The sequence below is a fragment of the Rattus norvegicus genome, chromosome 16, assembly GCF_036323735.1.
Source record: "Rattus norvegicus strain BN/NHsdMcwi chromosome 16, GRCr8, whole genome shotgun sequence".
Taxonomy (NCBI): Eukaryota; Metazoa; Chordata; class Mammalia; order Rodentia; family Muridae; genus Rattus; species Rattus norvegicus.
The window spans coordinates 74,971,968-74,991,078 of record NC_086034.1 but is presented as its reverse complement, the minus strand read 5'-3'; the positions used below and the strand labels follow the sequence as shown (position 1 = coordinate 74,991,078).

The window sequence follows — 19,111 nt, the reverse complement described above, 5'->3', positions numbered from 1 at the left end:
CACACACACACACACACACACACACACACACACACAGCCCAATTCTGCATTCAACTCATACTCTTATACTGTCAATTTTGTATTCCTGGTTCTCCTAGAATAAACTTGGGAGAGCAAAGTCATCTGACTAGGTTCACACATGGCCTGCTCCTCTGCTCTGGGTCTCCTGGGGATGGCAGCATCCTGGGTGAATGATGAAGATAATTTAGGTCACTCGCATCCCTGGTGATGGCTTTGTGATGTGCCGTTGACGTGTGCTATTGGCTGAACTGCACCGATGAAACTTGGTTTGTTATTTTGTTTTTTTTTGTTTTTTTGTTTTTTTTTTTCAGTTAGAGGAAATTAGACTCCTCCATTCAGTGCTAGGATGCTTATCTTTTTTACCCATAATGCCCAAGGACCTTGCATCTTCCAGATGGGAGGTCCTCACACTGTGGAGGACTTGATGGCTTAGTTGCTGTCCCAACAACTATAGGAAGCATGGCCAGTTAACACAGTGGACAAGGCTAAGAAGGGAAGTTTGTTCTGCTTCTCTCTCTCTCTCTCTCTCTCTCTCTCTCTCTCTCTCTCTCTCCACCTGTTCTGTTCTGAAGGACAGTGAAGCTGAGAGCTCTTCAAATAATCCTGTGTGTGTGTGACTGTGTGTGTGTGTGACTGTGTGTGTGTGTGAGTGTATGTGTGACTGTGTGTGTGTGAGTGTGTGTGTGTGTGTGTGTGTGTGTGTGTGTGTGACTAGATGGTAGTTTTCCTTCTTGAGAATTCCAGTCCTTGAGTCACAAATGGGATCTCCTCCTTGTCTAGAGTGACCTGCACAGAAAGAGTTCTCCTTTCAGGCCAGCCTGGTGCGTGTCCAGCAATGGCCTCCCACTAACACCGTATTCAGGTATTTCACTCATGCCTCAGACCCACGAGGGTCTTCATTGCCTGTTCCGTTGCACACAGACTTGCTCAAATCAATATTCTTACGTAAGACGATGGGAAAAGCCATATTTTTCTCTTCTTTTGAGATTTTTCGGTAGTCTACACATTTAATGTTTTGCCTTTAAAGCTATTTCTGCCGCACAACTGCTTCACTGAGACACAGACTCCCACGCACGCGCTCTGCTCAGTCCAGCGTGCACCTGAACATCCTTTCACGCTGCCTGATTCCTGCAGTTGGCCGTGTGATGAGGAAGGAGTGTGCGGGGAGCTCAGAGATCCTTATTAAGCAGGTCACCCATGAATCTGTCTTTATGTGCTTCTTTATTAAAAATAGCAGAGAACACGATAATCCTTGAGCCCAACCACTTACAGGAACTTGGCTTAACGATGTAGGTTCTCACTTCCCATTAGGCGGATCTCGTGTTCTGTTGCATTTTCCCCTGTGCTCAAAAGTTGTCTTCACTGTTTTCATTCTGGGATGAGAATAAAGACTACATCAGAGGTTATACTGTTGGTAGAGTCTGCTTTTCCCTGTTAGACCATTCTGGAGCCTCCTTGCTTTCCTGGTACTGCTTTTGAAGATGGACCATGCTGAAAACAGACACAAGGTTATGAGGGAGGGCAGGGCTCAGAAAGAGGCATGAAGACTTTTTCTTCAGAAATTCAAGTGTGGTCATCTGGTGAAAAGGGAAGATTGGCTGTTGAGCCTGAGGCAGAATTAATGAGTGAAAGGTACAGCGGGGTAGATTGTATTCAAGCCAAGAGACGTAAAGATTGCACCCTCCCCAAGACAGATTGCATTGTGTACGGTGAGGAGTAAACCTTAGCCTAGGGCAGAAGGAGGGCTTCAACCCACCACTTGCTAGGGACAAATCCTTCCAGAAACTACAGATCCACATCAGCTCTAAGACTCAGTGGTCTAAGGTATCTGCAATAATTATTGGTTGTTCCAGGTATTTGAAAATACGATTAAAGTTTTATATTTAGCACTTTTAAGATATTGCCTCCTTTGATTCCTTGCAATTTTCAACAAATAAGAATCTTCTACAATCTCCATGTTTGTGAGAAGAACGGGAGCACAGGGAGTTGAGAACTTCCCACACGCCACATGGCCGCAGCATTCCTGAGGTGGAACGGGCTTGTTTGGAAGAGGGAGCCAGCTAGGTCATGTCACCACCCAGTAATGTACTTTTGGACAGTCCAGAAGGTAATGGGAGGGCATTAAAGTAGGACGCACCCACCATGCACATAGTGGGCCCACAGGTGGAGACTCTCTTGCCTGGCTGTAATGCGGTCTGGTACTGGCTTTGTCTGTTGCCTCTTATCATTTTGAAGGCATGAGGACTTGGGCTGCATTCTCACGGCAGGTTGGAGGTAGAGGACCCATTCATTTACCATTTGTTCAGTTGTGGTGTGAGGTGGTTGGGATGGTGTAATGGACTCTGAAATCCCTAAATATAGACGGCAGCATGTATGGGAAGATCTCCTTGTATTCCGTGGTGTGAGGTTGGAAGGAAGGCTGCATCCTGATTGTTTTAAAGTGTAGCCACCACCTCTTACGTTGCATATAAAGCTCCTGTGATAACTTGTCCCTTGGTAAAAAAAAAAAATCCTGTTCATTATAGAAACATTTCAAAATGAACTTATTATAAAACAGTGACCTATTGTTTCTGGAAACGCACTCCACATATTTAGAAACAAGTCCTCTGCTTTGTGCATACATGTCTGTACACTTCTGAATCTGGGTTCGTAACCCACATCTTATCTCTAGGGTGAAGACGTATCAGAATGCTTTTGACCTATTTGCCGTTGTTGCGTGAATTGGGTACCTTACAATGCTTTGTTAATCTATGTCACACGTGTTAATGATTTTGTCACAGAAAAACCATAGCGGCAAATCTGGTTTGTTTAAGCAGAAACGTTAAAGATAGAGTCTATCTTTTAAGGGTCTAGCACCTCTGTTGGGTTTTCATAGGCAAACGATCAGTTCCTCGTCATGGAGGTTAGTTGGTATGGTAACACTGGGGGTTGGACAGATATCTGTCTCCTTGATCAGCACACCAGCTCCTGGGACCCTGGCTTTTCACATCTTTGTGTTCTGAGTTTTCGTCAGAGTAACAGACTCCCTTTCTCTCTTCTTCTTCTTCTTTTTTTTTTTTTTTTCTGTTGACTTTTCTTTAGCCTGATGAAGTCCTCCGATATCGATCAGGATTTATTTACAGACAGTTACTGCAAGGTGTGCAGTGCACAGCTGATATCCGAGTCCCAGCGGGTGGCCCATTATGAGGTAAGGAGAGCCTCGCTCGCTCAACCACAGTCTGGCTGTGGGGCTTGAGGATATGTGCTCATGGGACTGGGGAGTTTTCAGAACGGCATGTCGGAAGCCTGTATAGTGTGAGTCCTGACCGTGTTTATTGGAAATAGGGACTAAAGATTGGGGGACATGATTCTGCAGCCCCGGGTACTTCCAAGACTATTTATTTATTTATTTATTTATTCATTCATTCATTCATTCATTCGTTCATTCATGTTTATTAATATTTTTAATGTGTTCTTCCTACCACAAGAGCCCTGTGGACTTCCTTTGCTTGCTTTCTCTGTGAGGGATGCATATCACAATTTGCCCTCTCTGTGAGGGAATACATGTCAGTCAGACACGACAGTGAAGACAAGCTCAAAGGCCCTTGCTAGTCACACAGGGAAACTTGGGTCTCAGCAGGAGTAAAGGTGCTTCCTCTTCAGATATCCTTCCCAGTGGTCAGTGCCCTACATGTTCACCAGAATGCAGGAGTCTCCTGCAACCATGAGCAGGTTCGAAACGCCAAATAGTCCAGAAGGGCATTGTGAACTCTGGCATGGGACGCCTGACAGATGCTCTTTGATCCTGCATAGCAGCGGAGGATGAGCTAAGGAGGGGCTGACTTACATCCCAGGGAGGAATGAGGAACCAGGATGGGAGGACAGAGAGCTGGGATCCCAAGACACTGAGTGCTACATTGTGTATTTTGGTTTCTGAAGAGCACAGAGCTGTGGGAATAGGGGTTTTCAGGTGTAGCGACTTGTAAGGAAGCTTAGACTACAAGGCTTAGCCAGCAATTTTTGATTTTCATCCGATGACTGTAATAAGTGCCAGTTGTCACTGTCACTCCCTGAACCCCTCTGGGCTCGCACTCACAACCCTGCCTTCCCCACCAAGTTTTGTGATAACTGAATGCAACCTTTAATAGTGTTCGTGGAAATGCTTCGGAAGCTGAGTGTGTCGAGCATATGAAATTCTTTTATTGCCGTGAACTCCCATGCTGCTGTGCTTTGGTGATGGGGGGACAAGCATGCTCGTTGAACATCTGTGAAATCAACATCTGTGGAGAGAAGTCAGCCAAGTTGCCCACCCCTGCCGTTCCACAGGGGATGGGTTCCTGAGATCCCAGTGGGTACTCGGGTCCTCTGTAGGGAAAGGTGTGATGTTTACAGAGAAGCCATACACCTCCTCCTGTATCTTTTCAATAATCTCTTACACCTACCTCACTCCTAACACCTACTTCACCTCATTTGCATAGATTCAGCATAGTATCGGCTTGTGGCAAATTTAACTTCTGCACTTTGTAACTTTCTGGACCCTCCCTCCATCCCACACGCTTTTGATTTGTGTGAAAATTATGGACCTGGAGGCCGACACATTATTCTTTTGTCAAGAGGAAAGTGAGTACCAGAAGCGGCAAAAAGTGAATTTGTTTATCGGGAATAAATTCATTGTTTTGGAAATAACGAACTCTCTAATCTCTGCGGACATTGCTCATAAGCACGGGAGTGCTGTTACTTTGAAATATCACTGAAGATCAGGGGAGTTTTTCCTGCTCTGAAATTGCACGCCCTTTATATTAAGCCTTTTCTGTTTTAATTTTTAACCCTTGTTCCTGATGTTTGAGGATAGAAACTGCTTTGCTTATTTGATCATCCCTAATTCCTGAATAATATCCATATATATATATATATATATGTGTGTGTGTGTGTGTGTGTGTGTGTATGTGTGTGTATTATTTAATATCTATTTTATTTAATTATAGGTATTCTTAGCACTTGTGAGGTAGATGTGTCTCTTTCCTAAGTATGTTGGAGATGCTGTTCCGTACTGTATGTTAGTGGAACCAGAAAGCTAATGCCAGATTATTTAAGACAACAAAGTTTTGAAATAAACTAACAAGAAAACAACAAGACCTCTTAGCTGCTTGACTAAGGGTATAGTTATTTTGATCTTGGGTTCGTTTATTGATGTCCTGGACTCTTGCTGTGGTGTAATCTAATTGTTTATGGCCCGTGTTAATTGAATGTAGCACACGTGAGTTAGGAAAAGTAAAGCAGTCAATAGATCCCCGTCGGCGGTGTCACACTTCGCCCAGCAACGTTAAGTGGGTGGACGTTGAGCGATGCCTTTTGCTTGTCTGTCCCTTGCCTTCCTTGCATCTGATACAGCCTGTGCATTCTGCCTGCAGAGAGGCCAAGGCAGAGAACTGGCAGAGGCAGGGTGTGGGATCCCTCCATTTCTTGTCTCTCTTGTTTGTCCCTTTGTTTGGGACACCTACACAGTAATGCACCCCAAACCAATGGGGACTATTTGAAAAACTGGTATTCTGTCCGTCTGCCTTCAGGTCTACAGACAACCTCTGCTGAGATGGACTGTTGGGTGGGTTTCTCAGTGAGAAAGGAATCTCACTCAGCTCATTGAGAACGCTGTTGCTGTGATGCCCAGAACTCCCTTGTGATTGGCTCACTCCTTCAGTCCAGGCTGGTAATGACCCTGCTTTCTGATGGGAGCCCATCGATGAGCGTCACTGTGTATTTCTGTGTGACCGGAAGTACTGGTGTTAGGTACTGGAGAGATTCGGAACCAGCAGTAGAAATGGTCTGCGCAGTTCTGTCCATTTACATGACTTATTGCAATTAATGACTAGTGTGTGTTAGAATAATGAATGCATTCCAGAGAGAAACAACTTGGGCCATGGTGGATAATCTTGTTCTTATTTATGTTTGTATTCTTTTTGCAAGTATTTTTTTTTCCACAGCACTTTTGAGTTTGTGTCCATCAGGGATATTGGCTTGTGATATTTCATTTTCTTTGTGCTTTTGCCTGGTTTGGATATTGGAGTTACACTGAGTCTGTAGCAGTTTGAGAATACTCCTCCTCCTTCTCTCCCTCCCTCTCTCCCTCCCTCCTTCCCTGCCTACCTGCCTGCCTTCCTTTCTTCCTTCCTTTCTTTTTCTTTTTTCATTTCCTTCCTTTCCTCATTCTTCCTCCCTCCCTCTGTCCTTCCCTCCTTCCCTTCCCTTCCCTTCCCTTCCCTTCCCTTCCCTTCCCTTCCCTTCCCTCCCCTCTCCTTTCTGCTTCCCTTCCCTTCCCTTCCTTCCCCTCTCCTTTCTCCTTCCCTTCCCTCCCCTCTCCTTTCTCCTTCCCTTTCCTTCTCTTCCCTTACCCCTGACTCTCCCTCCTTCACCTCGCTTCCTTCCCCTTCCTCCCCCTCCCTTCCTCCTCCTCCTCCCCTTTCGTAGATATTTGAAAGTCTGGTAGAATTCTGCTGTGAACCCATCTAACCTTGGACTTTTGTCTTTTACTGGAAAGCTTTTTTTTTTTTTTAATTTAATCTCCTCATTTATTATGGATCTGTTTAGGTTGTTGGTTTCTTGATTTAATTTTGGTGGTTTGGCTAAATATAGAAATTTATTCATTCCTTTTAGGTTTTCCAGTTAACAGAATACATTTTAAATGCGTTCCTCTCTCCTTCTCTCAGTTAGTTAGGCCATGTGTCTGCCAGTCATGCTTAACTTCCCAAAGAATCAGTTCTTAGACTTACTGGTTCATTGCATCGCTTTGTTGGTTTCTGTTTCCTCGATGTCTGCTCTGAGTTTTAGTATTCAGTGATGTTAACTGGGTTTGGCTTTGGTTCATCCTTTCTTTTTCCAAATCTTTGAGTTGAGTCATTGAGTCATTTATCTGTGTTCGGAGTTTTGAACGGAGGCTCACAGAGCTATAAGCTTCCTCACTTGTAAGGCTGTTTTCAGTGTGACCCAGGCTAGAATTGACAGGTTGGGGAAGGTGACTAGATGGCAGGATCAGCAGACTCACTGAGCTAGACACAGGAGGAAGATGCTGTTCTGGCTAATTCATTGTCAACTGAGAGGACAGAACCTTGAGTGAGAAAATACTTTTATACTATCAGGTTGTAGGCAAACTGATAGAGCATTTTCCTAATTAGTGATTAATGGGGGTGGACCCAACCCTTTGTGGGCAGGTCTACCTCTGGGTAGGTGGTCCTGGGTTCTGGAAAAAAAAAAAAAGCGGGCAGAGCAAACCAGGAGGAGCAAGCTGGTGAGCAGCATCCTTCCACATCCTCCGTGTCAGCACCTGCCTCCAGGTTCCTGCTCTGTCCTGACTTCCTTCAGGGATCAGCTACATTGTGGAAGTGTAAGTCAAATAAACCCTTTCCTCCCCAAGTCATTTTTGGTCACGGCATTTTATGGCAGTGATACCAACCCTGATCAAGACAGATGCATGTGATCTGTCTGCGCAGAGAAACTGGATGTTTCTCGTTTGCTTTGACCCCAAATGTGTTGCCACACTCAGAAAATGGATGAGAATCCTTACTGTAAGCGTATTTACTGTGTTCACTGTAGAGGCAGACACTACTGTTCTCTTTCCCTGTGTTTGATTTGTGTCTATATCACTTGGTTCTTTTTCCTTTTATATTATAAGCAGGTAGTTTTTAATATGACTTAAGTATTTTGAGAAAATTTGTGAGATATGAATATAAAAATGTATTTTTATAATAATATTTTATTCATTTCCGAAACAGTTAATTTATATAATTCAAAAAAAATCAGTAAATATAAAGTAGCGTATAATGTAAAAATATTCCTCCTTTATTCTTCTTAGTCCCCCAGGTATACCCAGTTTTTTTTAAACATTATAAGGGTATGAATGGAATGTAATTTTCCATACATATGTTTATACACACACACACGCACACACACACGCACGTGTTGTGACCAATATATATTACATATGTAATCTATATTACAAATGGGAAAATACTTTACCCTTATTTTTGTTGAGACATGGATGTCTTTTCTATGGTTGCAGAGAGCAGATGAATTCCAGTGGATTTGTAATCTTTGACATAGGCATGGACATCTCAAGCATCTTTATGGCCTAGACCAATGGGAGTGGAAAAGGCTGCCTTTGGTCCTCACAGAAATGATGATGGACAGTGTATATAGAAAAAAACAACCACTGCTTTCTCCTCTGGGAAAACAGCAGCTTGAGACTGCTTCCCTAAATAGACTTCCTACCAAGATTAGCTAAACCTGCCTCCTTGTTCACCTGTGTACTAAGAACCCATCTCCTTGTTCAGCTGGGTATAATAAACCCACCTTCTTGATTCAGTTGTAGAAAATAAACACAATGCATCTGTCCTTTCTGCATCCCCTTGTTTCCCAAGCCATGTGATTCATGGTAACACCAAATTTTGTCGAGATATATTTCTGAATTGCCTTGTAATTCCTTGGTATCCAGAATGAATCCTGGTAAAAGGCAAACAGACTTTAGCTCTTAGAACCCATGTAGTGATATGTTTGCTACTTGGCTCTCAGATCCCCACCTGTACAGATTGGCAATGTTCGCTGATGATTTTTCTTCCAGACTTCTTTTCTTAGCATTCACCAGAGGACATATTCATTCCAGACCTGATTGTGTTTTTTTTTCATTCTTCTGTATTAGCCAAAAAGGAAATCCCAAAGTCTCTTGACCTGAGCAGTGTGCTCTAGTATTGATCTACAGCCTGCGCCTTGCCTCGCTTGCTTCCGATGTTCTCAGGTAGCAGACAGTGTGCTTGCTTCTTCTCTAAGGCTTGAGAATATAATTAGCTTCTTTGTAGGCTTTGACCAAGATGATTTAATTTGGAGTGGAGTTTATCTAAGTTTGAATTGTTTCACACTATTCATTGACTTTCCTCATTGCTGCAACAAAATATCCAACCAAAGCAACTGTAGGATGGGAAGGCTGATTTGTTGCTTACAGAGTGAGGGAAGTCCATCATGGCGGGGAAGGCACTGTAGCAGGAATGTGAGACTTCCGGTCATATTGCATCCACAGCCAGGAAGCAGAGAGCAACGAATGCTAGCATTCTTTTTTATTTCGTCTTGGTCCCAGTTCATGGAATGCTACTGTGCACTCTTAGAGGGGCTTACCTCCCGCAATTAACCTAATCTGGACAACCCCTCTCCGAGTGCCCATAAACCAACCTAATACAGATAATCTTTTCCAGGCATACCCAGAGGTTTGTTCACTAGATGATTCTAGATTACATAAACGGATAGTCAGTATTCATCATCATGATCCCTTTCTTTGAGTAGCATATACATGCACGAATGCCCTTGGGCAGAAAGTTACTGGTAGGAGCCCCTCCCTCAACCCCTACAGCTTGCCTACTGGTCCCTACCAGGACAGTCTTTTTAAACCAATTATGCCAGCTGGTAAAATGCCTTCCTTTCTCTTGAAAGATTTCAGATTTTACTAATAAAGAGGAATAATGGACTAGAATGATCTCCTCTGCTTTGAGTATTTGTTCTGGATAGCTTTGTGTCAACACGACACAAGCTAAAGTCGTCTGAGAGGAAGGAACCTTAATTAAGAAAATGTCTCTATAAGATGGGGCTGCAGGCAAGTCTGTAGAGCCTTTTCTTAATTAGTGGTTGATGGTGGAGGCCCCAGCCCATTGTGGGCGGCGCCATCCACCATCTGGTGGTGCTGGGATCTATAAGAAAGCAGGCTGAGGAAGCCATATACGAACAAGCCAGTAAGCAGCACCCCTCCATGGCTTCTGCATCAGCTCCTGCCTCCAGGTTTTTGCCCTGACTTCTTTCCATGGTGAACAGTGATTTGTAAACCCCCTTTCCCTTCAAGTTGCTTTTGTTTCTGATGTTTCATCATAGCGATAGTAACCTTGACTAGGACAAATTGATACCACAAGTGGGATATTGCTTGACAGGTCTAATCATGTGTTTTCTAGGATTGTGGAAGGACTTTGGAACTTTGAACTAGAAAAGCCATTGAGTGTTCAAAGCTTTGTGAGCTCTTATGTGGTTGGTTGGAAGATAATGGCGCTGAGAGAAATGCAGACAGTGGAGATTTGGCTTGAGAAATTCCAGAGCGAGATTGGAGAGGCACTAAAAACTATCAGGCCATGGCATATTTCCATTTGAGAATTTGTGGTTCCGGTTAGCTGGGACTGAAAATCAGCCATGATTAACAAGAGACCAGAATCACTCAAGTAAAACCATTGCTTTTCTGGGACAATTGATGCTGGTTAGCTAGAACTAATAAGTTAGTAGTGATTAGTAAGAGACCAGCATAGTGGAGTTGAAATCTTTTGAGAAGTGTTTTCTCAGAGTCAACACACAGAAGCTGTGTTCTAGAGATGCCTGAGGTTGGACCTTCCTCTGACAGCACAGCTTGGTGTAAGACTCACCCAGGTGGTACTGGTTTTGAAGACATAGAGGGGTCATAGAGAACAGCTGAGGCTTGGCATTGTGTGGCAAGGCTGGAGTTCCTTGAGAGAATCCAGAAGGGGCTGTTGGTGAGAGTGTAGCCCGGTTTCAAAAGAAGACCTAGCATTTCGGAGTTGTTAATACTATGGGATGACCACTAAGAATAGCAGCAGCCATGGAGGGGAGCTGGCTTCAGCCTAGGAGACAAGCTTTGTGGGCTGCAGAGGGTAGAGCCACAGAAGCCACCCAGTCACTTTATTTACTGTGCCATCTCGCAGGCCTGAAACTTTAAAAAAAAATTATGGCCAAGTTGCATACTTGTGACTACTTTCCTTCCCAAACCAAATGGTCACAGACTTGTGTGTGTGTGTGTGTGTGCGCATGCATGCCAAGGTGAGCCTGTATGTAGGACCAAGCTCACCCTCTGGTGTTTGTCCCCCTCTATTCTTTTTAGTCCCTCTCTGGTCTCTGGTTCTATGCTGCAAATGCAAGTCTAGCTGACTGGTGAGAATTCGGGATTTCACGTTTTCCTCTCCCATATCCCCATAGGAATTGCCTTCAGACACAATCTGGCCTTTTATGTAGGTTCTAGGAATTTAAACATTTGCCCTCGTGTCTTCTACCAAGTCTTTACCCTTCTCTTCTTTCTTCCTTTCTTCTCTTTTCTTCCTTCCCTCCTATTCCCACAACCCCCATATCTCTCTCCTGCAATTTTCCCTTTCTCCCTCTCATTCTGTTTTTCTTTCTCTTCCTTCTTTTTTCCTTCTCTCTTTTCTTTTTTTCTTTCTTTCTTTCTTTCTTTCTTTCTTTCTTTCTTTCTTTCTTTCTTTCTTTCTTTCTTTCCCCTTTCCTTCTTTCCTGCTCCCTCCCTCTCTTCCTCCCTCTCTTCCTCCCTCTCTTCCTCCCTTCCTTCCTTCCTTCTGTCCTTCCTTCCTTCTGTCCTTCCTTCCTTCCGTCCTTCCTTCCTTCTTTTCTGATACAAGTATTTTTTTTTATGAATATAAGTACACTGTTGCTGTCTTCAGACACACCAGAAGAGGGCGTCGGATCCCATTACAGGTGGTTGTGAGCCACCATGTGGTTGCTGGGATTTGAACTCAGGACCTTTGGAAGAGCAGTCAGTGCTCTTAACCACAGAGCCATCTCTCCAGCCCTCTGATACAAGTATCAATGTAGCTGAGATTGGTCTTAAATTTACTGTGGGGCAGAAAAATGACCTTCTATTTTGGATCCTCCATTGTCCACTTCATGTGGACAAGACATGTGCTACTAAACTCAGTTTATATGGTGCTGAGGTCCATGACACTCAAGCACTTTACATTCCTAGAATCATTTTATAAATATCTGATATACCTTTTATTTATGCTCTTTAAAATGTGTATAGCTTTGTGCGCATGGATATTTTTTTAAACATGCTTTTGGAATAGTGTTGGTTTTAGAGGAATGTTGCAAACCAATACTAGAATATTTCTGTTTATACTTGACCCAGTTTCTTCTCCACTGTTAGCATCATCCAATATTATAGTAAATTTGTCATCCAATGGAGCAACATTGATGGGTTATGCTTATATAACATAAATTAATAAGTAGCAAGTGTGGACTATATTCAGGTCTCTTCACCCTCCCCTTTCTTGTCCTTTTCCTGCCCCAGGAGTCCACCCAGGCTTTCACCTAGCATTCAGGTGTCACATCTATTGCCCTTCATACTTCATACTTTACAGACCTCCCTCATATTTGAAAACGTCAGGAGTTTTGAGGCTCACCAGACAGATGTGTTCAGCAGACTGACACTCAGAATGCGTCTGTGTTCTTCTCCAGCTAAGCCCCTGCTGCGTGTTTGTGGAGGGGAGGAGCTCAGAGGCAAAGTGAGCGTCTCACAGTGGTGTAAGGTGCCAGCACGCTTATTCATGTGACTGCTGCCCACGGTTCTCTTGCTGAGTGCCCAACTCTTTACGTCCGTGTTGCTCTTGTCCTCTGCCTTTCTGGTGTAATCTCTGGCAGAACATCACAATGAGAGTGCAGGGATGTGCGTTCAATGGGTACAAATGGCTTTCCAATATCGCACTCTCTTCTACCTTGCTGTTTTGTTCAGTGTTACATTTTCACACGTGCCTATGATCCCTTGTGTCTTGATGGTTGCACGAAACTCGGTGTGAGTATTGGTTCAATTTAACTTTACCATTGTTTTAGGGACAGATACCTACCCTGTCTCCAATATCCTACAAATACACACACTGCTTTGACAACTATCTCTAACAGATTTGCTGGAAAACTTCCCTGAGAGTTGATCTTGCATGGATGTTCAGCACAATGCGGAATTTCTTCATCATAAGACATATTGGTTAGCTGGATTATTTTGTCTTGAGATGGGATCTCGGGGGAGGCTGGCTTGATCTTGCTATGTAGTTGAAAACGACTTTGGACTCATTTTCATGTCTCCACATTTCCTAGTGCTTGAGATTACAGACATGCGCCACCATGCGTGGCTTATAGATTACTGGAGATCTTATCCCAGGGCCTTGTACATGTTAAACAAGCACTCTATCATCAGAGCTACTTCCCCAACACGGGACATTCTAGTTCTCAATTCAACTAAGCTTCATGTCCTACCCATAGTCCATGAAGGTCCTCATATCGTCGTAATCCTGCCAATAACTTAGCATTCTCCTTTCCCCTAATCTACTTGGCATTTTATATAGTCTTATCTTAAATTGTGTTCTACAACGATAAACTTTTAATAGCATTCAGAAACTGCTCAGCCATTTAGCTTTCCTTTCTATCTGATTTCTATTCATATCCTCAGTCTAGATTTCCTTTGGTTTCCTTTTTTTTTTTCCCTATATTTGTTCTCGCTTCTTTTTCTTGGGCTCAGAAACTGTAAATACCTGAGCCCATGCCCATTCTACTATGTGCACGCGGCCGAGTTTTGATACTTTTTAAGCTGCTAACTTTGTGTGGATTCTAACAATGCTGATTTGTCGCTGTGTCCCTCCGTGCTGAGCAGGCTTTCCTAAATATATGTTGTTGTTGCTGTTTAAATTGGCCTCTGATTGGAGGTTATTTTCTCTGCGCTCCTTTATTTCTTTCCCTTACATCTCTGCTGGGTCTCCATTTTCACGTGTCTGCATGTCACCACGTCTTGCTCTGCCTGAAGGATGTGGCTGTGTAACACTAGTGCAAACTCACTAGTGCACACTCACCCCCACTGATCCAATGAGGCTAAGCACACTCACTGCTTTGCAGTGCCCCTGCAGTGAGCAATGTAACTTTAAACCTACTGGTGTCAATGGGAGTCAGTGCGAGCTTTTGGCATTGGGCAAATATATGTCCCCCCTCCCCATTAGAATGATGTGACCGTTTCTTGCCAAACTCTCTTTTGAATCATCCTGTAGTAAAAAGTCAAAACGTGTTCGTTCCCTCTCATTTTTCAGCCTCCCCCGTAAGCTGTGTTTTCCTTATCACATTTTACTTGCAAATCACAATCATGTTCGGGGTTCTGTATGGAAACCTTTATGCTTTCAGGTGTTCCAATGCAGTCTATTTCGTTCTAAAGTGAAAAAGAGAACGTTTTGTGTTTGAGTAAGCAATATAGCGTGTGCTTTTACGTTCTGAGTGACAGGCGTCACTCCTGCTTGCAGGCTATCGTTATGTCCTGTCTGTTTTTCATCTGGGTAGTATCCAGAGGTATAGATCTAAATGAGCATAGCAGTCTACTGTCTTAACCTTTCCTGCTTTAAGGGCTGTTGCATTTGCACACGTCAGTGTGAACGACTCCGTTTCCTCTGATGCTGGGTATAGTCATAAGACCAGAGCAAAGGATTGAGGAAGTCTAGTGCTGAATAGGACAAAGCCACAGGGGTGCTGGGAGTAAGCATTGTCCCTTTAAGATCCCAAGTATCCTTGGACTGCCTAGCAGACTCAAGCAATGCTGGGCATGGTATTTATATAACAATCAATACTCTGATTCGCTGACTTGAAGTCCCTGGGCCACATGATATTTAGACTTTGTCATGACATGTTTTCTGAGAAGAGGAATATGAAATCTTGTCACACTGGATAAGTACACCTAGAAGAACACAGTGATCAGCCCCTCATCCATTTCCATTAGCCAGATAGTATCAGATCAGAAGAGAGGGGTGACTGGCAGGTGTTTACAGACATTTAATTTAGGAGCCAGGCAATGACCCACACTGATGCGTGCCTGCATTTACTCCCCCAATGTAATTTTTTTAACATCTACATTATGTATAAGTACTATGATAGAGCCCATTTCCTTATTTTTTAGAAATCTGTAGGTAAAAAAGATAAAAACTATGACTCCCACAATTAACAACCCCCACCCCCACCCCAAAGCCCATCAAAAGCCCAGTGACTAGAAATGTTTGCTGCTCTGGTAGAAGACCAGAGTTCAGTTCCCAGCACCCACATCAGGTGACTCACAACCATGTGTAACTCCATCCCCAAGAGACCTGATACCACCCCCTTCTGGCCTCTGAGGGCATCTGCATGTCAGTGTGTAATACATGCGTTCATAGACCCACAGACATGTGTGACATTTACAAAAAGAAAAGGTGCTCAAATCTTAGAAACAAGTTAAGGGCAGCAGAAACTCCACCTATATATATGAGGAAAATGAATGTGACCAGGCAAGCCATGGGTGTGTGAGCCATGACAGAGACGGGACAGCCTGTTGACAAGGCAGATGAAATTCAACTTGTTCTCTACGGCAGCAAACAGGAAAATATTGGAAGGAATTGCCGTATCTCTTCTTTAGACCACATTTGCATACACAACGGAGCTAATAACTTAGAGACAGGAGTTAATTGTTCCCGATGCAGGACAAAACCAGCCTTGGGCAGCATACGACTGACTGGGCTGCTTATGTTTAGGACATCCTACTCTTCTGTGTTGAGATTTCTGTCCTGCGTAGGATCATGAAGATGTCCTTGTCCATCATCTGTGCACCGAGTTTAAATGAAACAAAGCGAACCACCAATGGTGAGTTGTGACGTCGCCCTCCACACCTGCTTAGACGTTTAAATTCCACATGCTCAGTGAGAGTTCAGAGAGTGCACGGCAGTGTTTCTGACACGTGGTTAGGAAGACAACCTGAGGCTGTAGGTTCCTAGGCTTTCAAACTTTTGTTTCTTAAGGAAGGTTCTGGTCACATGCATCTCTACAAGATTTTCCGTGATAACAGTCAAGAGATAAAGTTTTTAGAAAAAGGATGGAGATAAGACTTACTTACTTTTTCTTGACAGCATTTGTTTGATCCTTGAGAAGTTTGTTCATGTCAACACTCAAGTTCTTTTCTCCAGTTTTAAGGAATAATTGATTCAAACTATATGCATTATGGAATATTTAAGTGCACCATCTGGTCATTCTGTTTTTGTCTATTTAAAGTTATGTTTTATTTAATATTTTAGAGAGGTATTAATTTTACATCCCACTCAGGTTTTGTATGATACTTCTATACCCATACGGAACATGTTCTTACCAGTACTTTGTTCTCATTCCCTTTCTCCCACTCACCCTGGTTTCTGATCGTCACTAATCTATTCAAGCAGGTGTCATAGCTTTCATATGAGAGAGTGAGTGTGGCCTGTGTGACTCTCTGGGTCTGACATATTTGTCAGCATAATGGTGTCCAGTTCCATTTATTTTGCTATAAACAAGAGGCTTTAATTCTTAAATTAAAAAAGTATTTATGTGTGTGTGTGTGTGTATGTGTGTGTGTGTGTGTGTGTGTGTGTGTGTATGCATGCACACATACACATGCACACAAATGCATGCCATGGTGTGCTAGTAAAGCTAGGTCCCCAGACTTGAAGCTATTTACCAGCATGGTAGTGAATGTCTTTACCCACTGAGCCATCTTGCCAGCTCTAAGGCTCTTCTGTGCTATGGGTGAATGCTTGCTTTTGAATGAGATACCTATTCGTCGGCACCTTGGGTGACTCTGTACATTAGCCATTGTGGGTACACTTCAATGACTGTGGGTGTACAGGTCTCTTTGGTATGCTGACTTCATTTCCCAGGACATATACCTAGAAATGTAAATAGGAAAGATGAATTATTATATAAATCATACTGGAGCTTTCTCTTGCTTTTTTAGTTTTTTTGGGGGGAACGTCCCCGCTCTTTCATATAGATTGTACAAATTATATTCTTACTAGTACTATATGCATTACTATATATGTGCGTGTGCACGTGTGTGCATGTATTTGTGTGTGCATACTACTTTTTTGTATTTTAAAACAGGCTGAGCTTGAACCCGCGTATAGCCTCGTCTTTCAGCATAGTTTCTGAGGTTACAGTTTGCATCACTGTGCCTGTTTTTATTTTTCTCTTTAGTAACAGTCATTCTAACAGGAGTGACATAGTGTAAGAATATTGTTTCGTTTTCATTTACTTGATGGTTAATGATATTAAGTATTTTTATTTTTTCCCTTTAAATTAAATTTCGAGGGGTTGGGGATTTAGCTCAGTGGTAGAGCGCTTGCCTAGCAAGCGCAAGGCCCTGGGTTCGGTCCCCAGCTCCAAAAAAAAAGGAAAGAAAAAAATTTAAATTTTGAGTTACAACACAGTAAGACTGTTCCTTGTGCATGCGCGCGCGCACACACACACACACACACACACACACACACACACACACACACACACACACACACACAAAGGCAGAGTACTTTGGTTTCATTTTCCCTTTCTCTCATCTTCTCCCATAACTCATCCTCTTCCTAAATAGTCCCTCTCACTTTCAGGGCACAAACATTTTATTATCCTATCTGGCATTCTGCTTTCTTTAGATCCCTTCCTCCCCATCATAGTCCCTACTGCTACACACACACACACACATAGACACACACACACACATACACACACACATGCTCACACACACATACACACACACAAACACACTGGCACAGATGCACATACACAAGAACACATACACACACATACATACATGTCATATACACATAGACACACATGCAGGCATGCACATGTGTGCATACATGCACACGCACAAGAACATACACATATGTACAAGCACATACACACACATACACATGTGCACACACAGGCACATGAAGACACACACAAGAACACACACATGCACACACACAGATCTGGGAGTTACAGATAAGAGAAAACAAGTGGTACTTTTCTGAGTCGGGCTTATTTTACCAATGTAACGATTTCCATTCCATCCATTTTCATTCAAATGTCATAATTTCATTCTTGACAGCCGAATAAAATTCTGTTGTGTATATATAGCACGGTTTTCTTTATCATTCATATGCTGATGGTTATCTATCTAGGCTGGCTTCATTTCCTGGCCACTATTAATAGAGCAGTAATAAACACGTTTATGTAAGTCTTGCTGGGGTATGTTGATTTAGGATCTTTTCGGTTATGTCTCTAGGAGTGACAGAGCTAGGACATGCAGTCATTTTATTTTAGTTTTTGATGAACTGATTTCCACGGCAGTCACACCAGGCTCCCCGTCTTCCATAGTCTCACTAGTAAATGTCCTTTCCTTGATCAAAGTCATCTTGACCTGGGTGAGGTGTGATCTGAAGTGGTTTTTATTTCTGCTTCAAGGATGTTAAACACGTTCCATAAATTTGTTGGCCATGTTTCTGCCTTTGAGAACTGTCAGTTCGATTCATTGGTTTATTGATTGTGTGTAATTTGCTTTGTTGCTATTTGATTTTTAGAGTTCTTTACAGTTTCTAAATATTAATCCCCTTTCTGACAGCAAAAAATTCTCTATCCTATGGGCTGTGTTTTTACTTTGCTGGAAGTTTCCTTTCGTGGGCAGAGGCCTTTGAATGTCATGGCACTTCCATTTCTTAATTTATTTATTTGTTTGCTTATTTAATTTACTCTCTCTTTCTAAAAACATTAATTGTTTGATTGATTGATTGATTGATTCACTTTATGTCCCTATTGTTGCCTCCCTCCTGGTCTCCCCCTCTCTGCCCTTCACTGGGAGGGTGGAGGCCCCCTGTATATCCATCCATCCTGGCACAGCAAATCCCTGCAGGGCTGGGCACATCCTCTCTCACTGAAGTCAGATAAGGCAGCCCAGCTAGGGGAGCATATTTCACAGACAGGTAACAGCTTTAGGGATAGCCCTCCCCCAACTCCAATTGTTGGGGGATCCACATGAAGATTGAACTACACATCTGTTACATGTGTGCAGGTGTATGTGGCGGGTTGGGGAGGGGGGGATAGGTCCAGCCTGTGTATGCTCTTTGGTTGGTGGTTCAGACTCTGAGAGCCCTCAAGGGTCCAGGTTGCTTGGTTCTGTTGGTCTTCCTGTGGAGTCCCTGTTGCCTTCAGGGCCCTCAATTCTACACCTAACTTTTCCAAACAAGTCCTGAGCTCCATCCAGAGGCTGTGGGTCTCTGCATGTGCATCAGCTGCTGGGTGGATGCTCTCAGAGGACAGCCATGCTAGGTTTCTGTCTCAAGCATCACATCATATCATTAATAGGGAGAGGGATTGGTGCTTGTTCATGGGATGGGTCTCAAGTTGGGCCTATCATTGATGGGCTTTGTCTCCCTCAGTCTCTGTTCTGTCTCTCGTTCCTGCATTTCTTGTAGACAGGATAAATATTGGGTCAGAAGTTTTGTGGGTGAGTTGGTGT

The 19,111-nt window shown here is 43.2% G+C and overlaps 1 protein-coding gene across 2 annotated transcripts in view; it reads left to right on the top strand.

Moving 5' to 3' along the window:
• The window catches only part of Zmat4 (zinc finger, matrin type 4), a 391,831-nt gene that overhangs the window by 72,727 nt on the left and 299,993 nt on the right, over positions 1–19,111 (top strand). For both annotated transcript variants that reach the window (XM_039094822.2, NM_001134747.1), the window contains one exon: positions 3,103–3,208. In XM_039094822.2, coding sequence (XP_038950750.1) covers positions 3,107–3,208 — 102 coding nt within the window. In that variant the 5' untranslated portion in view covers positions 3,103–3,106. The remainder of the gene's footprint in view (positions 1–3,102; positions 3,209–19,111) is intronic.